General features: G+C 34.0%; 2 protein-coding genes across 13 annotated transcripts in view; one reads left to right on the forward strand and one right to left on the reverse strand.

Moving 5' to 3' along the window:
- The window catches only part of SUPT3H (SPT3 homolog, SAGA and STAGA complex component), a 441,526-nt gene that overhangs the window by 411,616 nt on the left and 9,156 nt on the right, over positions 1 to 20,754 (reverse strand). For all 10 annotated transcript variants that reach the window (XM_082347635.1, XM_082347640.1, XM_082347634.1 and 7 more), the window contains one exon: positions 19,893 to 19,993. In XM_082347635.1, coding sequence (XP_082203761.1) covers positions 19,893 to 19,993 — 101 coding nt within the window. Of the gene's footprint in view, positions 1 to 19,892; positions 19,994 to 20,754 lie in introns of those variants that run through there.
- The window catches only part of RUNX2 (RUNX family transcription factor 2), a 224,374-nt gene that overhangs the window by 33,705 nt on the left and 169,915 nt on the right, over positions 1 to 20,754 (forward strand). The gene's annotated exons all lie outside the window — the stretch shown is intronic.

Raw genomic sequence — 20,754 nt, forward strand, 5'->3', positions numbered from 1 at the left:
CTCATACCTAAGACATGCATCAGTACAAAAGAATTCCCATTCCCTTTTTCCTCCCCGTACTTTCTTTCCACATCATGTAGTCAAATGCCTAGCATATAATAGGAATTAATAATCATTTCTTGAATGAATTAATAAGTGGATGAACAGCTGAATGAACAGTTGTCTAAACAAAACATAAAAAGACTTAGAAAAGGGATTTGATAACAAGTACAGAAAAAAGACATGCTAGAGAAATACTATATTAGAAAAAAGGAAAATACCTTACACATAACTTTTATGGTTAGAAAAGAAAAAAAGTGGTACTTTATATATTTAAAAACTGGAGACTTTTCAGTAAAAATTTACTACAAAAGAAAGAAGCTAACATGAAAGAATTATTTACACACATCATTTTAAGGCTTATGTGTGAATAATATGATTATCTGGCTAATATCTAAACTCAATTTACATCCAACAGCTTAAAAATAAGAGTTATACTAAATTAAACTATAGTGAACGATCAGCATGCTTTTTTAAATGAATTTTATTTCACTGATTTATGTATGACTGTTATGGAATGGTGTTCTGATTTTCTTTTTAAAATGTGTTTCCTTGTTTCTCAAGTTACAAATGTAAAGTTCTGCAACTGTATTTAAACTCTTTTGGAGGTAGATGTACACAAAAGAAATACCTCAACACAAATCACTAAGACATATAATGAACCCAAAAGGAATAGGCATATATCACTAAAGGCAAGATGTTAAGTTTGATAAAACAAAATCTGACCTTTAATATTTTTGAAAATTGGTTAATAAACATAAAATGTGGCAAGGCTTACAGTCCACAGATTTTTAAACTCTTCTGGCATCCTTGGGGGTCTGTCTACAAAAGCAAAGGAGTATATACATGCTAGAGACAAAAAAAAAAAAAGTCAAATAAACATAATCCCATTGGACTGTGGTTTAAATAGAAGGCTGAAATCTAAATGATTTTTCTGTACTCACAAAACAAACACACAAAACTTCATGCAATGGATAAAAATCAATAAAAGAAAAGTAACAGCATAAAAAAATTAGTGACACTATTAGCACAATACTCTTGAATGGTAAACTACAAGTCAAGATTATATCTTATTCTTAAAGTTATTTATACTCCTTTAAAAATGAGAAAAACAGCCCAGAAACTAGATTACAAATATCTCTTTTAAAAACTTCACTCCATCAGAGCAACAAGGTTAAAGAATGATTTACCAAATTTGACTCCTAAATATGACTATAACAGAATGCTTTTAATCTGACTTCATGAAATATGTGAAACCCCTTCCCCTTCTCACTAACTACATGAAGGCTAAAGTCAATACATTATGAAATGAAACTATTACAAAATTACTAGCATTCCAAAACCAGATGTATATCTCATGTGAACATTGTAGGTCTATTTATCAGTAAATAATTTTGTATACAAGGTATGATTACAATTTTTTTAAAATAACGAATGCCTAAATACTGAAATAATCAAACATAACAAAATGTCAAAATGATTATCTCTGAATGATGAAATTATTTCCTTCTTTTTTCTTCTAGAGATTTCAAAATCTCTCAAAAGTGTTACCTTTACAATGAGAAAAAGTTAACGTTACAGAAATATAAATACGTATGTATGTATAGATGTGTATATCTGAATATGTATGTTTGTAAATGGCCTACTCTAGTCTAATTTATAGAAACAGCAGGGCCCTGGTGTAAAAATGAGAAAAAGTAAAATATGAAGTTAGCTCATATAATTTGATAATTTAGAAAATATTCTCAAATCTCCCTAATGTAACATGGCAGTTAAAAGTTTGGCTGTAGAGTCAGGAAGACCTAATGAAATCCCAGCTCCACCACTTAATAGCTGGGTAACTTTGGAAAAGTTATTTAACTTCTTTAATCTTCAGTTTCGTCATCTAAAATTTGGGAATAATATTATCCAACTAACAGGGCTAGCAAATGAAATCATGGAAAGATGTTAGTGCATAATGCCTATTTAGTGATGGTAGTAGTATTTTCTCTTCCTGTAACTCTCTGTGGAGCCAAAATTCCTACCTATCCTTCAGGCTGCAGCTTAAATGAACTTCCTTAGAGAGGCTTTCCCTAAATTAAGTTCCTATATTCCACTATTTCAGAGTGGCCTGTACATTTCCTTTAATAATCATCAGAATGTATAATTATTTATTTATACAAATGCATCCACAGTGCATAGCATACCATATATACTTAGTAAATTATAAATTAATTAATTTATGAATAAAGATGTTTAAATTTGTAATCTTCCCACTGATACCACTAAAATTTTGTCTCTATATAATCAGTGGGCTCTTGATTATAAATGTTATTGACTGTGATATGAATGGGCTATCTAAATTTGAGTTTAGTACTTCTGGGGGCAACTGCAAGAGGGAAAGAAAAGAACATCCCATCACCGGTACTTCAGTCTACCTCTACGTACTTAGTCACAATGACAGAATCACAGTAACTACATTCTGTCCTTTGATCTTCCATTAATGAGTCTACTAAAAATAAAGGTAAAAAAAAATTTCAAGTTTCTTTGTTGGCTTTTAGTTTACCCACTGAGTTTTCTTTTAATCACCACCTGCTAGAACTATGATTAAATCAGCTATTTACTGATAAGTCAGGGAGCGCTGGTAGATAACATTAGTGTGCTGGCTCTCAAAGTGTGGTCCCTGGACCATCAATACCAGAATCATCTGAGAATTTACTAGAAATGCAAATTATTGGGCTCACCCTAGATTTACTGAATCAAAAGCCTGGAGGTGAAGTCCAGCAGTCTTAGGGTTTAGCAAGGCTCTGGGGTGATTCTAATGCACATTGAAGTTTGAGAACCATCACATTAGCGGATTTAGTCTTTATAAGCAATAGGCTGTTTCATCGGTTTTCATCAATTTGCCAGGCTTTATAGTTCATCATTAAACTTCTAATATTGGAGTATAATCTCTAAAATACTCTAAAATCAGAAACAGGACATGTGTCAGAAACATAAGACAGACAACCAAAGAATGACTGTTTAATACACTGTTCTATCCAGATATGCTGTGTAGTCAATTCATGATGTCACTGTTTCCTTTTATTATAAATTAACTCCCTCTACATCTCCTCCTAAAAAGGTCCTTGCTTCAGAACCACTAACTTCGAGTAAAGCTAGAAGGTGACAAAAATACAAATACTGTTTTCAAAGGTTTTATAAGTCACAGGAAAGAGAAAATGATCTAAGCCAAAAACGTAATTAAAAGTATTACCACTACATGTAAAGATATACACAATTAAGTCAAAGATTCAAGTGGGTTCCAGATTAATATTTAGAGACATAAAAGGGTTCTAGGTTAATCTCTACTTCAGAGATGTAATTCATTAATAAATGATAGTAAACTTCCACAACAAGATTGCAAACGTGGTTTAATGACAGGAAACTTATTAACGTAATATAACACATCAGTAGGTCAGGTGTGAAAAAAGCAATCGTCTCAAAGATACCCTTTTTGGCATTTGATAAAATTCAACTCCCCTTCATTTTCTTTTTTAAATCCAGAAATATAAAACTACTTCCTCAAAGTGATTTAAACCATTTTAAACCAAAAGTCAACATCATGCTTACTAGTGAATATGAAAAACATTTCCATTAAAATCAGGAATAAAAAGATCCATTATCCTCACTCCTAGTTATTAATGTTCTGGAAGTTCTGACTTAAAAGAGAAGCATTATTTGTGGATAATACAATTCTCTACCTAGAAAGCTCAGGAGAATCCACTAAAAAATTAAGCCGATTAAATTTTTAAAATTTAATTTTTTATAGTAGTATTACCACTATATGTAAACATATACAGAATTAAGTCACAGCTTCAAATGCATAAGACTGTAAACTGCAAAAATACAGCTTTAATACAAAAACAACAGAACTTCTAAGAAAAGAGAAATAATAATGGTATTTCTAACAGAACTAGAATGTAAACTTCATGAGATTGGGGGGTTTGTGTTGTTTTATTCACTGCTATATCACCTAGCAAACAGTAGGCACTCAACAGGCATTTGTTGAATGAATAAATGAAAAGCACTAGCATTTAATAATCCTTTATGTCAAATGTGGTCTGCTGACAAGTGACAGTCTCGGACTGTCTATTACAAGTCCACAATGAGTTAAAGATTTTGCACCAGAATGTGCATCACTGTGCACATCATTTAATTCCTCTTGTAACACAGGAAAACTATCTCAACGAAGGAAGCAGAGGACTTTTACAATCCGGCTCAAGCTACTTATCTCACAAAAGACAATGAGAAACAGTTCACATACTGGCTACACTGGGTGGCACCTCTTTAGACTAAATGTTGGGAGCTGAAATGAGAGGAAAAAAAAAACTAACTTCAAAACAAGGAATAATTTGTAAAAATAATGTCTGGCTGCTGAAATGTGGTCATAATTAGGTCACTGTGTCTTTTAAAGGAAGCTTATGAAACATGAAAGCAACAAAAAATTTAAGGATAAATTCTTTTTGTCAACCCAATGGCAGGTTCTAATCAGGAAATTCAGACATCCCAGTAGTGTCTAAATGAATGAAGTCTTTATACTTTCAGAGCAGTTTATAATAGATGATCACAGGAATTAAGGCACGTAAAGAAGTTATGCTCTAAGTTAACATAAACACTTCAAGTGTATACTTCATTCTTTACTTTTAAGTGAGTCCAATACCGTAGTGTCATCTCAAATATAAAAGTAAAACAAAGAACTGAGCCAGTGCTGGCGGTTTAAAAAATGAGGAACAAGTGAGGAATAGTCAAATTAACAGTAATTTATAGCAGACAGGCTCTGTGAAAGTAAACTGGGCTGATATATTCAGAAGACCAGGTATATAGCCCTGAACCCAAAACTAACCCAAAACTAACATTCTACGGCAAATCACCTCATCTCACTGTTCTTCAGTTTCCTCAGGAGTTAATAAAAAGACTCTCAGATTTTCTATTCAGTCAAAGTAATTGATACTACCCGGATTCCTTTGTTTCTGAATAAAGGCAGATAGGTGGTCCTACAAAAATATGCTGAGGTTCAATTCTATCTATAACCCTGTAAAGTCAAACTAATTAAAAGGTATAGACATTTATATAGAGATGTACAATGAACACCTTTCTATTTTCTATATAAATGATTTACACAATCTGATTCAATCCACATAAGAAATCTGAGAGATGTATATGTTTATCTGAATTTTACAAATAGAATCCCCAGCAATATAAAAAAGAGAACTAATGGCACTCACTCAGATTTGTATGACTCCACAAGACCATCCTTCTTTCTACAAACCAGACATGACATATAGCTATAATTTTCTAAGGAAGCAGTAGAGGTTTCAAGTAAATCAAAGACACTCAAAATATAGAATGTTAGGGACTTCCCTGGTGGCGCAGGGGTTAGGAATCCGCCTGCTAATGCAGGGGACACGGGTTCGAGCCCTGGTCCGGGAAGATCCCACATGCCACGGAGCAACTAAGCCCGTGTGCCACAACTACTGAGCCCGTATGCCACAACTACTGCAGCCCGCGATCCTAGAGCCCGTGCTCCACAACGAGAAGCCACTGCAATGAGAAGCCTGTGCACCGCAACGAAAGAATAGCCCTCACTCGCCGCAACTAGAGAAAGCCCGCGCGCAGCAACGAAGACCCAACGCAGCCATAAATAAATAAATTTTAAAAAAGAAAGAAAGCAAAATAGATAGGTGATGAGTGACATAAAAATGTTCTAACCTCTTTTCAGCTTTAGCAACTCCCATGGAGATTATCCTCCTAAATTATACTATCCCACTCTGAACACAACTTCCTATTCATTCTATTAAATTCAACACCTACTAGGTACCTAACAGGTACCATGTACTGTAAAACAGGAAAATTAAAACAAGCTCTATACTCATGAAGCTTACAGTGGGGGATAGAAATAGACAAGTAAATAGATCCCTGGAATACAGTAAAATAAGGACTTTTTTAAGAGTATACTACAAGGTGCCACGGCACACAGAAAGGAATTAACAAGATTGGACAGGCCAAGGACGTCTTCTTGGAAGATGAAACATCCAAGCTGATGTTTTCCATTTTGTTGTATTTTCTATACCTCCGGTTCTCTTAATTAATCTTCTATTTTACTTAATGTCATATTTCACTGAACTCTCCAAACCTTTCTCCTTCTCCCATTTTTCTACAAATTGATCAACTCCTTCATACCTTTCTATTCCATCCCTCCCCACCAGCCTAGGCTCAGTGATCAGAGACTCAAACACCTCGAATTTCAATATTCTTCTGTTACATCTGCCCTTCAAATCCCTAAATCAATCCAATCATCTTTATTTTCCAGACCTATGCCCAGCCGTTGAGCACTGCTATAGAAAATTATACCACCTTGCTATTAGAGCCCTTTCATAAGCTCTGCAGAGCCCTTGACAAATTAGGTAACACTAAGCATATTGCTAATTAGCCTTCTCTCCCTAACTCCACTGTTGCCATTACAAACCTTCACCACTCTCAAGCTTCCCTCCCTCCCATCCTTGCCAACCCCAGCCAGTGGCCTTGCCTGCTTCTTCAAAATGGTATGAATGATAATTACGCATAGCTGAAAATATTACTTCAGACTATTTTTTATGGGTAAAAAAAAAATTTGTGTGTACTGAACTAACCCAGAAACCTAACATGCTTAAGATGGTTTCACTGTGAAAACAGATTCAGTCCCAAACAAAGGACTTAAAAATAAACTCTGACCTGCTACCTGACAATTTCAGCTACTAAAAATACAGCCAAAAACCAAAAGTAATAAGTAAACTCAACTCTCAAAATTGATATTAAGTTTATGCACCAAAGATCAAGTAACTTTTCTCAGAAGAGAAAGTGTATCAGGCTTTCCTAGAGTATGACTTCTTATTTTAGATACAAATCTAATAAATTTAATTTCTAGTCTATAGTAGGCTGGAAGCAGCATGCAAAAGGTGAGGGAGGTGAAACACTGCCAGAGTATGGCACAAGAACAGCAACAAAATTAGCAAACAAGAGAGAAAACATAAAACTCTACCCAAAAAAATTATAAATTCAAAGAGCATAGCAAAGTAGGACTATTTATCATAGGAGCAAACTACACTTTATGCCTCTATTGTACCCTAGGGCGTCACTATAGTACAAGTAGATTGCAACACCTGATATTTACAATGAAATTTCCGTTAAAAAAAAATTAAACTGTACCTGGTATTCCATTTATACATAGTCATAAATGTGCTATAATAAACTTACTATAGAAATATTTTCATTAAAATGGTCAAAATAAGATCCATTTCATCACTTAGATTAACTCATGTATTTATAAAATAAATATATTAAATGTTTATTCTCTATGATACATATGGCATGGATGCCCTTGTATTTAATTCTATTAGTCAGAATACAGATTTATATCCCTATAAAAAAATTAAGCTAGTCTTTTGTTTCTAGTCATGCTCTCCATTCAAAAATAAGACAATAACTGCACGATTTAAAAACTGAGGAGATAGTTTGGCTGATTTTTACATACTGCAGGCACAGCACAATTCTACATTCAAGCAAGAAAAACAAATACTAAAGAAAACTGAGAAGTTCTTCAGCATCTCTAATCACATACTAGTTAACCAAGTCACTCATTAGTCAGTTTCTATCCAGTGTTGTTTCAAATAAACTTTCTAAAAGTAAAATTATTTTATTAATCAACTTTAAAAGTAAAATGAATCACATAGACCAATGTCTGAAATTTGAGTATACAGCAGAAAGCATAAAAAGAAAAGAAAAATGAAACTGCTTAAAATTTGCACTTAGAATTTGCTTTGGAACTTGATAAAATGATTCCTTAAAATTCATCTGGAAGAATAAAAATAGGAAAAGAGACAAGAAATATTTTAAAAAGAAAAGTTATGCAGGTGACCCTGAACTGTAATACCAAATATTAAAACATATTAAGAAGCTATAATAACTAAAGTAATGTAGTACTGGCAAAGGAATAGACAATTCAGTGGACAAAGCAGAAAACTCAAAAATAATAATTTATTATCTGATAAAGGTAGCATTTCAATTCTGAGAGAAAAGGGAGGTTTATATAATTTGTGGTGGTGAGACCACTGGCAAACCAACTTAAAGTAAAACTGTTTTAACTTAGAACCCTCCCTGTGCCAGAAATATAAGAAGCCTGAAAAGCCTAAAAGCCTGAAATATAAGAAGTGCGTGATAATTTGTACAAAAGTTGAGGGTTAGGACTTTGTCAAAGTGGAAGTAATAAAGTACAAGGCTGATTTAACTACATTAAAAATGAAAACAAACATATTAAAAAGAAATAAACCTTAAGGAAACCAAATGATGAAGGGTATGGGGGATTGTGGGGAGACTGCCATATATGATCAATAAAGGCTCAGTGTCTTTAATATATTAAAAGCCCTTAATAAACAATGGGAAAAAACAAGAACTCAGTAAAATTGTGCTAAGAATATGAACATACACCCACATATGAAGAAATAAAAATGGCCAAAATATTTTCAAACTCATTAGTCAAAGGAAAGCTGTAATGTAAAATAGTTAGAGAAAAGCAGAATGTTTCTACTGTTAAAATGTCAGAGAGAGATGGATGGGGGTACTCTCATAACTATTGATAGAAATGTAAAAAATCCAACTTTCTTGGAGGAAAAATTAGGAAGTTACTATCAAAAAAGCTTTTAGACTTTCAGACTTCAGTAAGTCACATACACACACACCCAAAATATAAGCATCTCTTGGTAAAAGATTACAGATAACTTTTATTTTCTTCTTTTTGCTTATCTGTGTGAGGACCTTATTACCTCTTCTGACTTAAGTAACTTATTTAGAAGTTGCCTCAGTTTCCTTGAAAAATAAAGGTCTCCCTTGTTTATTTAGGCTCCAGAGTTCATCAAACAGTAACTCATCTACAAAATGCTAGAAAAAGTTGATGCTAAAATGGCACTTGATAAAATATCTATTCCTGATAAAGGCTTTAAAAAACTAGTCATTCATATTCTTGGGTATAGAGAAATACGGTTTGATTCCACTTGTACGAGGTACCTAGAATAGTCAAATTCATAGTCAGAAAGTACACTGGTAGATGCCAGGGGCCGGGGGTCGGGGGAGTGGGGGGAATGTGGAGTTAGTGTTTAAAGGGGACAGAGTTTCAGTTTAGGAAGGTGAAAAATTTGGGAGATGGATGATGGTGAGTGTTGCACAACAATGCGAATGTACTTAGTGCCACCAAACTATACAGTTAAATATGCTTAAAATAGTATGTTTTATATTACGTGACTTTTACCAAAATAAAAAAAAATTAAAAAAAAAAAAGTGAACCCCCCCCCCCAAAAAAAATGCTAGAAAAACTTTAAATACATCCTCCCTCCCTTCCTCCTTCCCTCCCCCCCCGCCATGTTGCTATGCAGAGATCTCCTGGTGCATTTTTTTTTTACACCAAACATAAAAGAATGTCTACAGAATGGTACTCCATGTGTAAAAAGGAAAAAATAAGCGTATATTCATTATATGCTTATAATGTGGATAAAGAAAGTCAGAAAGAATACCCAAGAAAGAATAAAAGTTGTTACTTAAAGGGAAGAAATCAGGCAACAGGAATAGGAAAACTTTTTACTGTGTAACTATTCTTAAATTACTACCAATTAAAAACTAAACTAAAACAATTCTTTCATGATAATATATATTTTAAATATGTATAAATTAAAAGATTATATACAAATATAAATTTATTTATATATAAATAATACATATCATATACATGTCACATTACTCAATATTGGCAAGGCATACATACACTATTGGTGGGATTATAATTCATTAAAGCCTTTATGGAAGGTCACCAAAAACCTTAAAGGAGGGACTTCCCTGGTGGTCCAGTGGTTAAAAATCCGCCTTCCCATGCAGGGGACTTGGGTTCGATCCCTGGTCGGGGAACTAAGATCCCACATGCAGAGGGGCAACTAAGCCCGCGAGCAGCTGCAGAGGATCCCATGTGCCGCAACAAAGATCCCACGTGCCGGGACTAAGACCCAACGCAGCCAAAAATAAAATAAATAAATAAATATTTTTTAAAAAAAAAGAAACTTAAAGGAATTATTCCTAATGAAATATCCAGTCACATGCTCAAAGATATAGATACAGAGGAAGAGAAAGGGGGGGGGGCGGGGAGGAGGGCAGGAAGGAAAGAGAAGGGGAAGGAAGGGAGGAGAGAGATCTATACCTGTTAAGTAAAAGGAAGTTCATTACAATCCTATCTATAAAACTGAAAAATTAGAAATAACCTAATGTATCAATACTTAACAAGACTGTTTAAAGACATCATAATGGAATACAAACTATTGCAGCTACGAAGATAATGCCATATATTTATCAACATGGAAAGGGCCTATGATATTATATAATAAGTAAAAACCCAAGTTACACAACAGCAGCTATAATATGGGATTTTGGCATTTATTTTTTATGTGCATTAGAAAGGAAGTGGAAAGATCAATAGCAAAGCATTAACAGTGCTTTAATTCAGTGAGTTTTAAGTGTTCTTTATTATCTTTCTGTATTTTCTTTTCAGAAAATAACATGAACTGCTTCTAAAATATAAAAAAATACTTCATTTTGAAAAAAATATTTATATAATAATTCCCCTACCCATAACATTTGCATGGTTTGTGTGGTTTTTTTTTTTTGGCTGCATTGGGCCTTTGTTGCTGCACACGGGCTTTCTCTAGTTGCGGCGAGCGGGGGCTACTCTTCGTTGCAGTGCGCAGGCTTCTCACTGTGGTGGCTTCTCTTGTTGCGGAGCACGGGCTCTAGGTGCAGGCTTCAGTAGTTGTGACACGCGGGCTCAGTAGTTGTGGTGCATGTGCTTAGTTGCTCTGTGGCATGTGGGATCTTCCCAGACCAGGGCTTGAACCCAGGTCCCCTGCATTGGCAGGTGGATTCTTAACCACTGTGCCACCAGGGAAGCCTGATATTTTGTTCTTAACATTATGAAATCCACCAATACAAAAGTGAACCAAATCTTCTGGCTCCAAATCTACAATCCTTTCCATTGTACCATGTTACCTTAATCACTCACTTATATGTGGTATTACTGTCCTTAATGTTAATTTACCCCTTAAAACATTTATATTTTATTACAAATTCCAGATAAGTGAAGTTATATTGCATATTTAAAACAAATGTTATCTCTGCTCACATCCTTCTAAAGGATTAGAGACATAAAGGATGCTGATAATCCCAAATTCTAGGTTGGAAGAGGCAAAATTTTAAAATACAAACAGTATTTGACTTAGAAATGGGTTGTACTCCAAGTTCAACTGTTTGGAAGTAATTCCACACAAAAAGAATGTTATTTTTGTTGTAGAAATAAGTATTAATTGACTGCCAGGCCAGCCCAAAAAGTTTAACCCGCAATTGGCAGAAACATATTACTAGTATATTGTTATCCCTATTAAACACACATTACCAACCCACGTAATCTAGGAATAGGTAGACAGCCACAAAAGGTTACTAACACTCAAAAACTGGTCATAACCTCGTTCTTTCAAGACAGAGAAACAGGAAGAAAGCAGTTATTCAAAGATAACAGGTTAAGGATTAGTTCTCACTACTCTTCCCCAGAACCGGGGTTTGTAAACTCTATTTATTCTGTCCTGGGAAAAAATGTTATGCCAGTTAGAAAACCTAATTACTACAGTATTTTTAAGAAGGTGTATGGTGTTTTACTTGAGATTGTTTAAATGTCTATGCAGAGATGTCAAACAAAAAAAAGAAAAATTTGCAAAAGGTGACATACTCATACGAATATATATACCAATATATACTTTTGTGATGTATTTTAAATATGCTAAAAATATGCACACACATATTCATTGGCATATTGACATATTAAAACACACCACAGAATAAGTCAATTCCCATTTCTTTGGAGGTAATATAAAACTGCATGTCTCACATCTAGAGGGAATCAGAACTGTGCCTCTGTAAACTTAAAAACAGCCATGGATCCTCTGACTCAGCAGAGTCAAGATCAAAAAGATCCATTACTCTATATTAAGAATCTATTATTCTTTTATAAAATCACACCTTTTTAATTTTAAGAGTTTACATTCTGTATCAACAGAATTTATTGTAAGGAGGAAAGCACATAATCATAGATAACGAATTTTAATTTCCTACCCAAAATTACTAACCACTTTCTGATATATTTTCAGTACTGAAGAATCCATTTTTATCGAGTAACTTTTTCAAAGATTAATTCTGACCTATATACATTTAAAAATAAGTTTTCAAAATCTCAGCATATTAAAAATAAAAATAAAAACAATGAATTGACAAAATGCTATGTAACATACTGCTAACTTATAGCTACCAGTAAATTTTGCAAATCTAGCTACATGAAAACGAGTGCCCAAAACTTACAACGCTGTTACATATTCAGTTACACAACTGGCATGATAATCAAGTGCAATACAATATACCCAGAGCTATAGTCAAAGGATTTTCAGAAGGACTAAGTATAAATATATTAAGTAAATTCACAAAAGAACATTTTTAAGAAACACACTTCAATATTATCCAGACTGCCTACAAAATGGAACACGAATGTAATATTAAACCTACCAATCAAATCTGACCTGCCAAAGTAACCAAAAATTAACAGCCCCAATCACTAAAGAACTGCGAGGCAATGACAATCCAAAATAAGAGGAAGAAGTAAAAAGTAAATGGATGACAGTGTTAAGAGTAAATACAGGGGGCTTTCCTGGTGGCGCAGTGGTTGAGAATCTGCCTGCCAATGCAGGGGACACGGGTTCGAGCCCTGGTCTGGGAAGATCCCACAGGCCGTGGAACAACTAGGCCCGTGAGCCACAACTACTGAGCCTGCACGTCTGGAGTCTGTGCTCCGCAACAAGAGAGGCTGCGACAGTGAGAGGCCTGTGCACCGCGATGAAGAGTGGTCCCCGCTTGCCACAACTAGAGAAAGCCCTCGCACAGAAACGAAGACCCAACACACTCAAAAATAAATAAATAAATAAATAAATTTATTTAAAAAAAAAAAAGAGTAAATACAAACTAAAATCATGTAGCATGTAAAATGTATTTTCCCAATTTCAATAAAAATATAAGCGTACCAGAAAAGAAGTATTCTGTGTACTTTCCATATTTCTTCTGTGCTGTCCAATATGGTAGCCATTTGCTACATGCAGCTATTTAAATTGATTAAAATAAAATGCAAAATTCAGTTGCTCAGTTACCGAGCTCATTTAACGTACTCAAAAGGTACATGTGGTTCGTGGCTATCACACTGGAGAGCACAGAAATAGACATTTCCATCACTATAGAAAGTTCTACTGGGCAGCATGCTGTAATAGACAAATCAATTTTTTCTCTATAATTATAAAAATTCTTCCCATAAAACTGCAAACATTTCCCCCTGCACCTGAAATATTTTTATAACTTCCTAAATCAATATGTTGATGATTATAATTATTCTTTTAAACACAATGATAAATGCTAACAGGACAGTGTTTACTATGTGCCAGGAACAATACTATGTGCTTTGACTCAATACCTCACTTAATCTTCATATAAACCCTATGAGGTAGATACAAGTCCACAATGCCTTATCTGAAACGTGTATTTCACAATTCGGAAGTTTTCAGATTTAGAAAGTTAATACTAGGAACTTCCCTGGTGGCGCAGTGGTTAAGAATCTGCCTGCCAATGCTGGGGACATGGGTTCGAGCCGTGGTCCGGGAAGATCCCACATGCCGTGGAGCAACTAAGCCCGTGTGCCACAACTACTGAGCCTGTGTGCCACAACTACTGTAGCCCATGTGCCTAGAGCCTGTGCTCCACAGCAAGAGAAGCCACCCAATGAGAAGCCCACGCACTGCAGCGAAGAGTAGCCCCCATTCACCACAACTAGAGAAAGCCTGTGCACAGCAACGAAGACCCAACACAGCCATAAATAAATAAATAAATTTATAAAAAAAAAAAAAAAGAAAGTTAATACTACACAAAAACCATATGCTACATAACACCCTCAGCAGGGTCTAGGGAAGCACTCAGGAACACAGAAGAATGTATGAATATTAACACCAAAGATAAGTGAAGTCAATAAATAACCACATATCAGTTAGGTCCTGGTTCTGCCATCAAACTCGTTCAGAACAGATATTCCCATTGACCAGTGTAATAACTTGCATTTATACAATACCAGAATTTTAGAACGACAAATCCATGAATTTTTACCTATTTTTCCCCACATAACTAAGGATTTTCAACACAGAATTATTAAAATGACTCTCCCTGAATTTCAAGAATTCATTTCTAAGACTGAACAAAATGTTCTTCCCTCTTGTAATTATGTATCCTAAAATAAAAGGCCTAGGTATTTTCTTTTCATGAAACAATTGATAGAGATATTTAATATAAATTCAAAATTGTATTTTGTCACATTTATAAAATGATACATTCTTTCAATGCAAGCACTTAATTCAGTTGGATCTAGCAACTTAAACATTACCTTGTTTCATTTCTGAAAGGGAAAAAAGTATAAACAACCTTCAGTTACACAGTGCTTTTATGTTCCCAATTAACTTTTGCACATTTTCTCACTTTCAGGAAAGATTGTGACCAATTTTATAATTTGGAAATCTTCATTATTATTATGCTTATAAACCAGTGCATATCTTAAAACATTCCAAATAGATACAGTTCACAAAAAGTACAAGGATAAGTTTATCCACATATTTTAATGAATTTAAATGTCAGGAATTAAGATAAATTATTATTTAATAGTGACAAAATATAAAAGTAGGATAGACATTTAAATATTCAACAATATGGCCATGTTTATATCCAAAATTATGAACCATCACAAATATAAGCATTCAATAAGGAGTATATTAGTATTCAATTTCTATGAAAAATTATACTTTCTCTTGGTTACCGATATAGCCTTGCTTAAAAAGATTTGGTGGTTAGGAATAGGAAATTGAAATAAATGCTATGATAATATGAAAACAGCAACTTAATCCAATATTTATTATAAAAATTAGACCTCATCACAAATAACAGTAATTAACTGAACAATTATTCATCTTTCCCATTATTACCTCATTACACCACACTAGTCATACCTAAGTTGGTAAAAGTTCATTTGTAAACTAAATTTTATAAATCAAAATAAGTTTTATTGGTTGAAATGTAGTTTAGCGTAATTTGTCAAGAGCATGGACTCTGGAGTTAGGCTTCCTGGTTCAAATCAAGGTTTTACCACTTGCTGTAATGGCAATTTTTGGTGTTAGGAACCTCTGGGTCTCAGTTTCCCCATCTATAAAAGGGACTAACAGTATCCTCATAGGGCTGTGGGAGGAGTAAGTGAAATGGTATGTGGAAGTACTCAGGAGAATGTCTGGTACGCATAAGAGCATTCGCTATTATCACTGGCATTATTAAAACATCTCTGAAACTATAATATATTAATGTTAGCACTTTTTACCATTAAGAATTTCCTTCCTCCTGTTTCCTGAAAACCTTAAATGCACCAGGGAAACTCAATGTTTGAAGGAACCCTGTGGCAGTCTAATAAACATCTATTACTAATTGATTCATTTATATATTAGGTCCCTTTAAAGTCAGATTAAGGTAAGGATAGAACTGGGAATACATTCTTTCACAGCACATAACTTCATAATGTTAAGTAACAGCCAAATGATACCATTTCACATATACAACTATGTCCTACTCTAGTGTAGCAATGAAAAAATGGTTGTTGCTATTTATCTCAAAAATTCCCAAGAGAAGCGAATCCTACTGAGAAAATTATTAGTTCAGTTTTGGATATACTAAGTTTGAGGTGCTAACAGAATATTTAATGGACGTTCAGGAAGCAGTCAAAAGTACAGACCTAAAGTTAGGAAGCTTACACTCAGAAGTTGATCATTCCCTCCTTTGTATTACCCTGGATTTTTTCACATCCTATTACATGACAATTTTTAGTCTCCACAACCCTTCTCTACTGCTAGACTATCTTGAAGGCATTTAGGTCCTGCTATATAGGGGCTTAATAATGTTGATTTTTTTAAAAAAAATGCAAAACTTGCAGAATAATGCAACTAAGAGAGTGAATTTTATTGTTTATAATAAACTCTGATTTAGAAATTTTCTTTTCAATCTGTGGATTTTAAATAAGGATGAAATTTTCATTTGGAAGTATTCTTATAAAATGTAAGTAGCATACAAACAAAATCCTTTTTTTTTTTTTTTAAATTTGGTCACATGAGAATTACTAAACACTACCAAGCAGTGAAACCTGACATTATTACCAGGCCTACAAACCTGCAAAAGTACCATATAACAAGGCAAAGAAATTTATAAATGAGTAAAATAAGGAAAAGAAAGTCCAATGAAGATTCCTTCAAGTGAGTTTAAATTAATTTAAATTCTTAAGAAGTCTGTCAAAATACCTACAATGTAGATTGAAAAGATTTCACTTTCTAATTTACAGGCTACTTGAGTTCAATAACTTAAAAATGAAAAGCCTCTGGACCCTTCCAGCACATGTTATTCTAAGAGCTGTGATAAGGAGCATATAGCAAACGTGCTCAGTTACATGCACTAGGTAAGGGAAAGCTGCTGTCATCCACAACCCACCAGCAACTGTCTGACCACCAATCCTCTAGTTTAAAATCTGTAGAAGCATTTCCTAGAGAATGCTGCAGTCGTAGTATTTCTCACCCCAACTTAAAATGTGGTCAGTCCCATCAAGGCTCTAATAGGAGAACAAACCGGCTGCCAGTTCTATATTTAATAGCAGATCCTGACAATCACATTTGTGCCTGACAACTAGATGCCTTTCAGTGAAGCCATTCCCTGGAAATGACACTACAATCCTGTTACTTATTTAGAGGGCATGGAGCCAAGAAAAACCAGCTCATTAGCAGTGAATGGGCAGGGAAGACAGCAGCCAGAGGATTAAAAAACAGCAATATACAACACAAACAGGCTTAGAAGAACTGTGAAAATGCAGGGGGAAAAAAGTAGAGATCCACAGAATGAAATTCCTACAACACAAAATTAACACAGAGACTTAAGTCTGCACTTTCTCATTTAAAATCACATAAGCAAGGATCAAATGCATATTGATTCTAATTTTACATAATCAAAAGCCTGAAAACCTCATGCCAATAGAAAATATTGGTAAATAAAAAAAGGACTCCCCTAATCTTGGCCCTATTTTCCTGTTCTATGAAGCAATTCATAAGAAGAAAAAATAACTTCAGACTATAAATGATGAATGTATAACTATTAGGAGTGGCCTCTCTATGAGGTCTGAAATAGAAGGAAAATGTACATTTCTTCCAAAGCTGTGGCCAACAATAACTTTCGCATTCTGAATCTAGCTTAAGCACATTAGTTGGGAAGATGTTTGCAAAAGTATTTCATAAGAAAGTGCTGAATTTAGCTTTTATTTTATTTTTTTCTGTTTTCTTAAGTGGCCTGCAGTCTATCCAATGCGCTAAGTAGAACCTCTCCTAAGTATAAATGACAAAAGGAAATCCGGCTTTCTTCTATAGATCAGGGGTCATCAAACTTTCTGTAAAGGGCCATATAGTAAATATTTTCAGCTTTACAGGCCATATGGTGGCAGTCACAAATACTCAATTCTGCCATGTAGCATGAAAGCAGCAATAGATAACAGATAAATAATGAGTGTGACTGTGGTCCAATAAAATCTTATTTTCAGAAACAAGCAGCCAGTCTATGGCCACAGTTTGCTGACCTCTACTGTAAAGCATGTTTTTTTACCTACTAATAAATATATTGTTTTAATAAATAACACCAAATTTGAAATATGATGTCTGGGATTTGCTTTAAAATATTTCATTAAAAAAAAAGTGAAGAGTAGAGAGAAAGGTTAAAGAAGACTGGCAAGGGGCTTCCCTGGTGGGACAGTCAATGCAGGGGACACAGGTTCGAGCCCTGGTCCAGGAAGATCCCACATGCCGCGGAGCAACTAAGCCCATGCACCACAACTACTGAGCCTGCGCTCTAGAGCCCGCGGGCCACAACTACTGAAGCCCGCTCACCACAACTACTGAAGCCTGTGCACCTAGAGCCCGTGCTCCCAACAAGAGAACCCACCGCAATGAGAAGCCCACACACTGCTACGAAGAGTAGCCCCTGCTCAACGCAACTAGAGAAAGCCCGCGAGCAGCAACGAAGACCCAACGCAGCCAAAAATAAAATAAAATAAAATTAATTAATTTTTAAAAAAAAGAAGAAGACTGGCAAAACACAATTAGCGTTAGTCTGATGATGGATGCGTGGAGTTCATTATACTATTACAATAATTTTATGAGTTTGAAATTTTCAAAATTAAAAGTTTTTAAAAATACAAAGCAGATCAATGAATTGGCTCTACAGGAAAATTAATTTCCTCACTTTACTATAAACATTCTAAAACATGTCTAGTATTTTTAAATATAATCAACATAGTACAACATAAAAGTTTAACATAAAGTTACTAAACCATAGCTAAAAAATTTAAACATACAAAAGTATATACAAGCATAAACCCTTAACATTTTCCATAATTTAACAGACAGCCTCACCTCATACAACTCTTAAATTAACACATTCTATTAGTCTCATCTTAGCTAACAAAATGTGTTACCAATTCTTGGTTTTAGAATATAACTATTTTATAGGGCATATATCACTTAACATATCATAGGTTTATTATTTTTTCAAATAAATTAGTAAATAATTTTTATTTCTCAGTTTTAAACTCTAAGCAATAAATATGAATAGAAACAATTCACATAAACAAACCCTGTTTAAGGTCTTCAATAATTAAGAGTATAAAGGGGTCCCGAGGCCAAAGTTTGAGAACCTGTGACCTGAACATTTTTGATGCTGTTTAAAGTATGTTTACCAAGCAACCATTAGATATATGCTCGAACTCATTTTTCCTTTGAACAATAATCATCACAAAGTGCAGTTAATCCACTATGAAGGCTATCAATATACACCCATTTAAACCTTCAACAGAAACATTCTTTTAAAATTGCTGGGTATGTCATGAATAATGTATCCATAGGAAAAGAAGAGCTCTAATGTGTTGTCCCCCTTATGCAGAAAATTGTCTCCTGGACCAATAAAAAAGAAAAACTAATATGCGCCAGCAGACATTTCTGATAAATACACCACCTCTCATCAAATCAAGATATGCAGTCTCACTCAATGAAAGAAGCCAGAAATCAAGCTGAAAAGAGCTTTAGGAAAGAAATGTTAATGACTATGCAATTTCTCAAAAACTAAATAAATGTGTTTTTTAAATGTCCTAAGTTTTTTCTCAAGTTCTGAAACACAGTGATTTCAAATATTATCAAAACTGAAAACTAAATTAGGCTCACAGAATGATTATGACTGACACGTGAGAAAAACTGAGAACTCTGAAAATATTTCCAACTATCCAAGAATATAATCAATGTCAAAATTTTCTAAATCTAAAACTAAAATAGCAATAAGCAATCCATAACACAGATTTGGGCAGATAATAATCAGAGCACAAATGTCTACATGAGTATTCATTCTTTTATGAAGATGAACCAATACTTACTTTTTGAATACAGTATCACTGTAGCATTTTTAACCAATTTGTCCCTTCCATATACGGCTATTTAAAATGTTATCAGGCTGTTTCATTTGTACTTAAGTACAAATTTCCAAGTTAATTTTTATAAATCTCGTTATTTCTATTGTCTTTTATCAACATGAATAAACTTAAAATAGTAATAACTGAGATACAGAGCCATACTTACATCATACTCTGCAATTCTGCTGCAAAGCTTATAGACTTCCCTGTACTTCTTCCACTACTTGAAGTGGCAGTAGACATTGGGCTGGCTGCAGTGTTATTCATCTAAATAAAAAAGAGAACTCAGCTTACAAAATGTATTTAGCTATAAGTAAATGCATGGAAAACGGAAGCAATTATAAGTTACTTCAAAAAGTACAGAAATTTTTTAAATTCTGATTTGTTTTACATAAATCTGATTTGTCCATACTTGTTCTTTATTAAAATGAAATAGTAAGGTAGAAAACTGCTTAGTCAAATATGATGTAAAAAAATTACTCACTTGGGTGATAAACTTCTCATTACATATTTTGTAATAAGTATTGGAAGAAAAATACTCATTAAAATATTTTCATAAAGTTCAGTGGTTTTCAGACTCCATTCCACGGAGCCCAAAGATTCCCCAGCAATATTTCAGTGAGCTCCCAGTGGCCCCCAAGCAGTTCCACCCAGAACACAAGAATTCTGATTTTTCTATTTCATATATTGGGGTCCCAAGTAAGATTTCGTTTAAAGAAAGAGTTGCACAGCTGTAAGATACAAAATTAGAAAACCAAAACATAATCTAATTCCCATTTGAACCACAGCCTAAAACACAAATAATACAAATAAAGCCAATCAGTAGATTACAAGTAAGCATTGTGATATTTTATAATCTTATGGTTAAATTACTCATGAATTTAAAATGTGACTTTTAAAAAAATAAAAAATAAAATAAAATAAAATGTGACTTTTTTCCCAATAAAATTAAGCTGATGCATAATGGGAAAACTAGATGCTAATCCTAATATACGTCATTTTATTTATTACATGTGGCAGTCCCACAA

This window comes from Balaenoptera borealis (assembly GCF_965194805.1).
Source record: "Balaenoptera borealis genome assembly, chromosome: 12".
Taxonomy (NCBI): domain Eukaryota; kingdom Metazoa; phylum Chordata; class Mammalia; order Artiodactyla; family Balaenopteridae; genus Balaenoptera; species Balaenoptera borealis.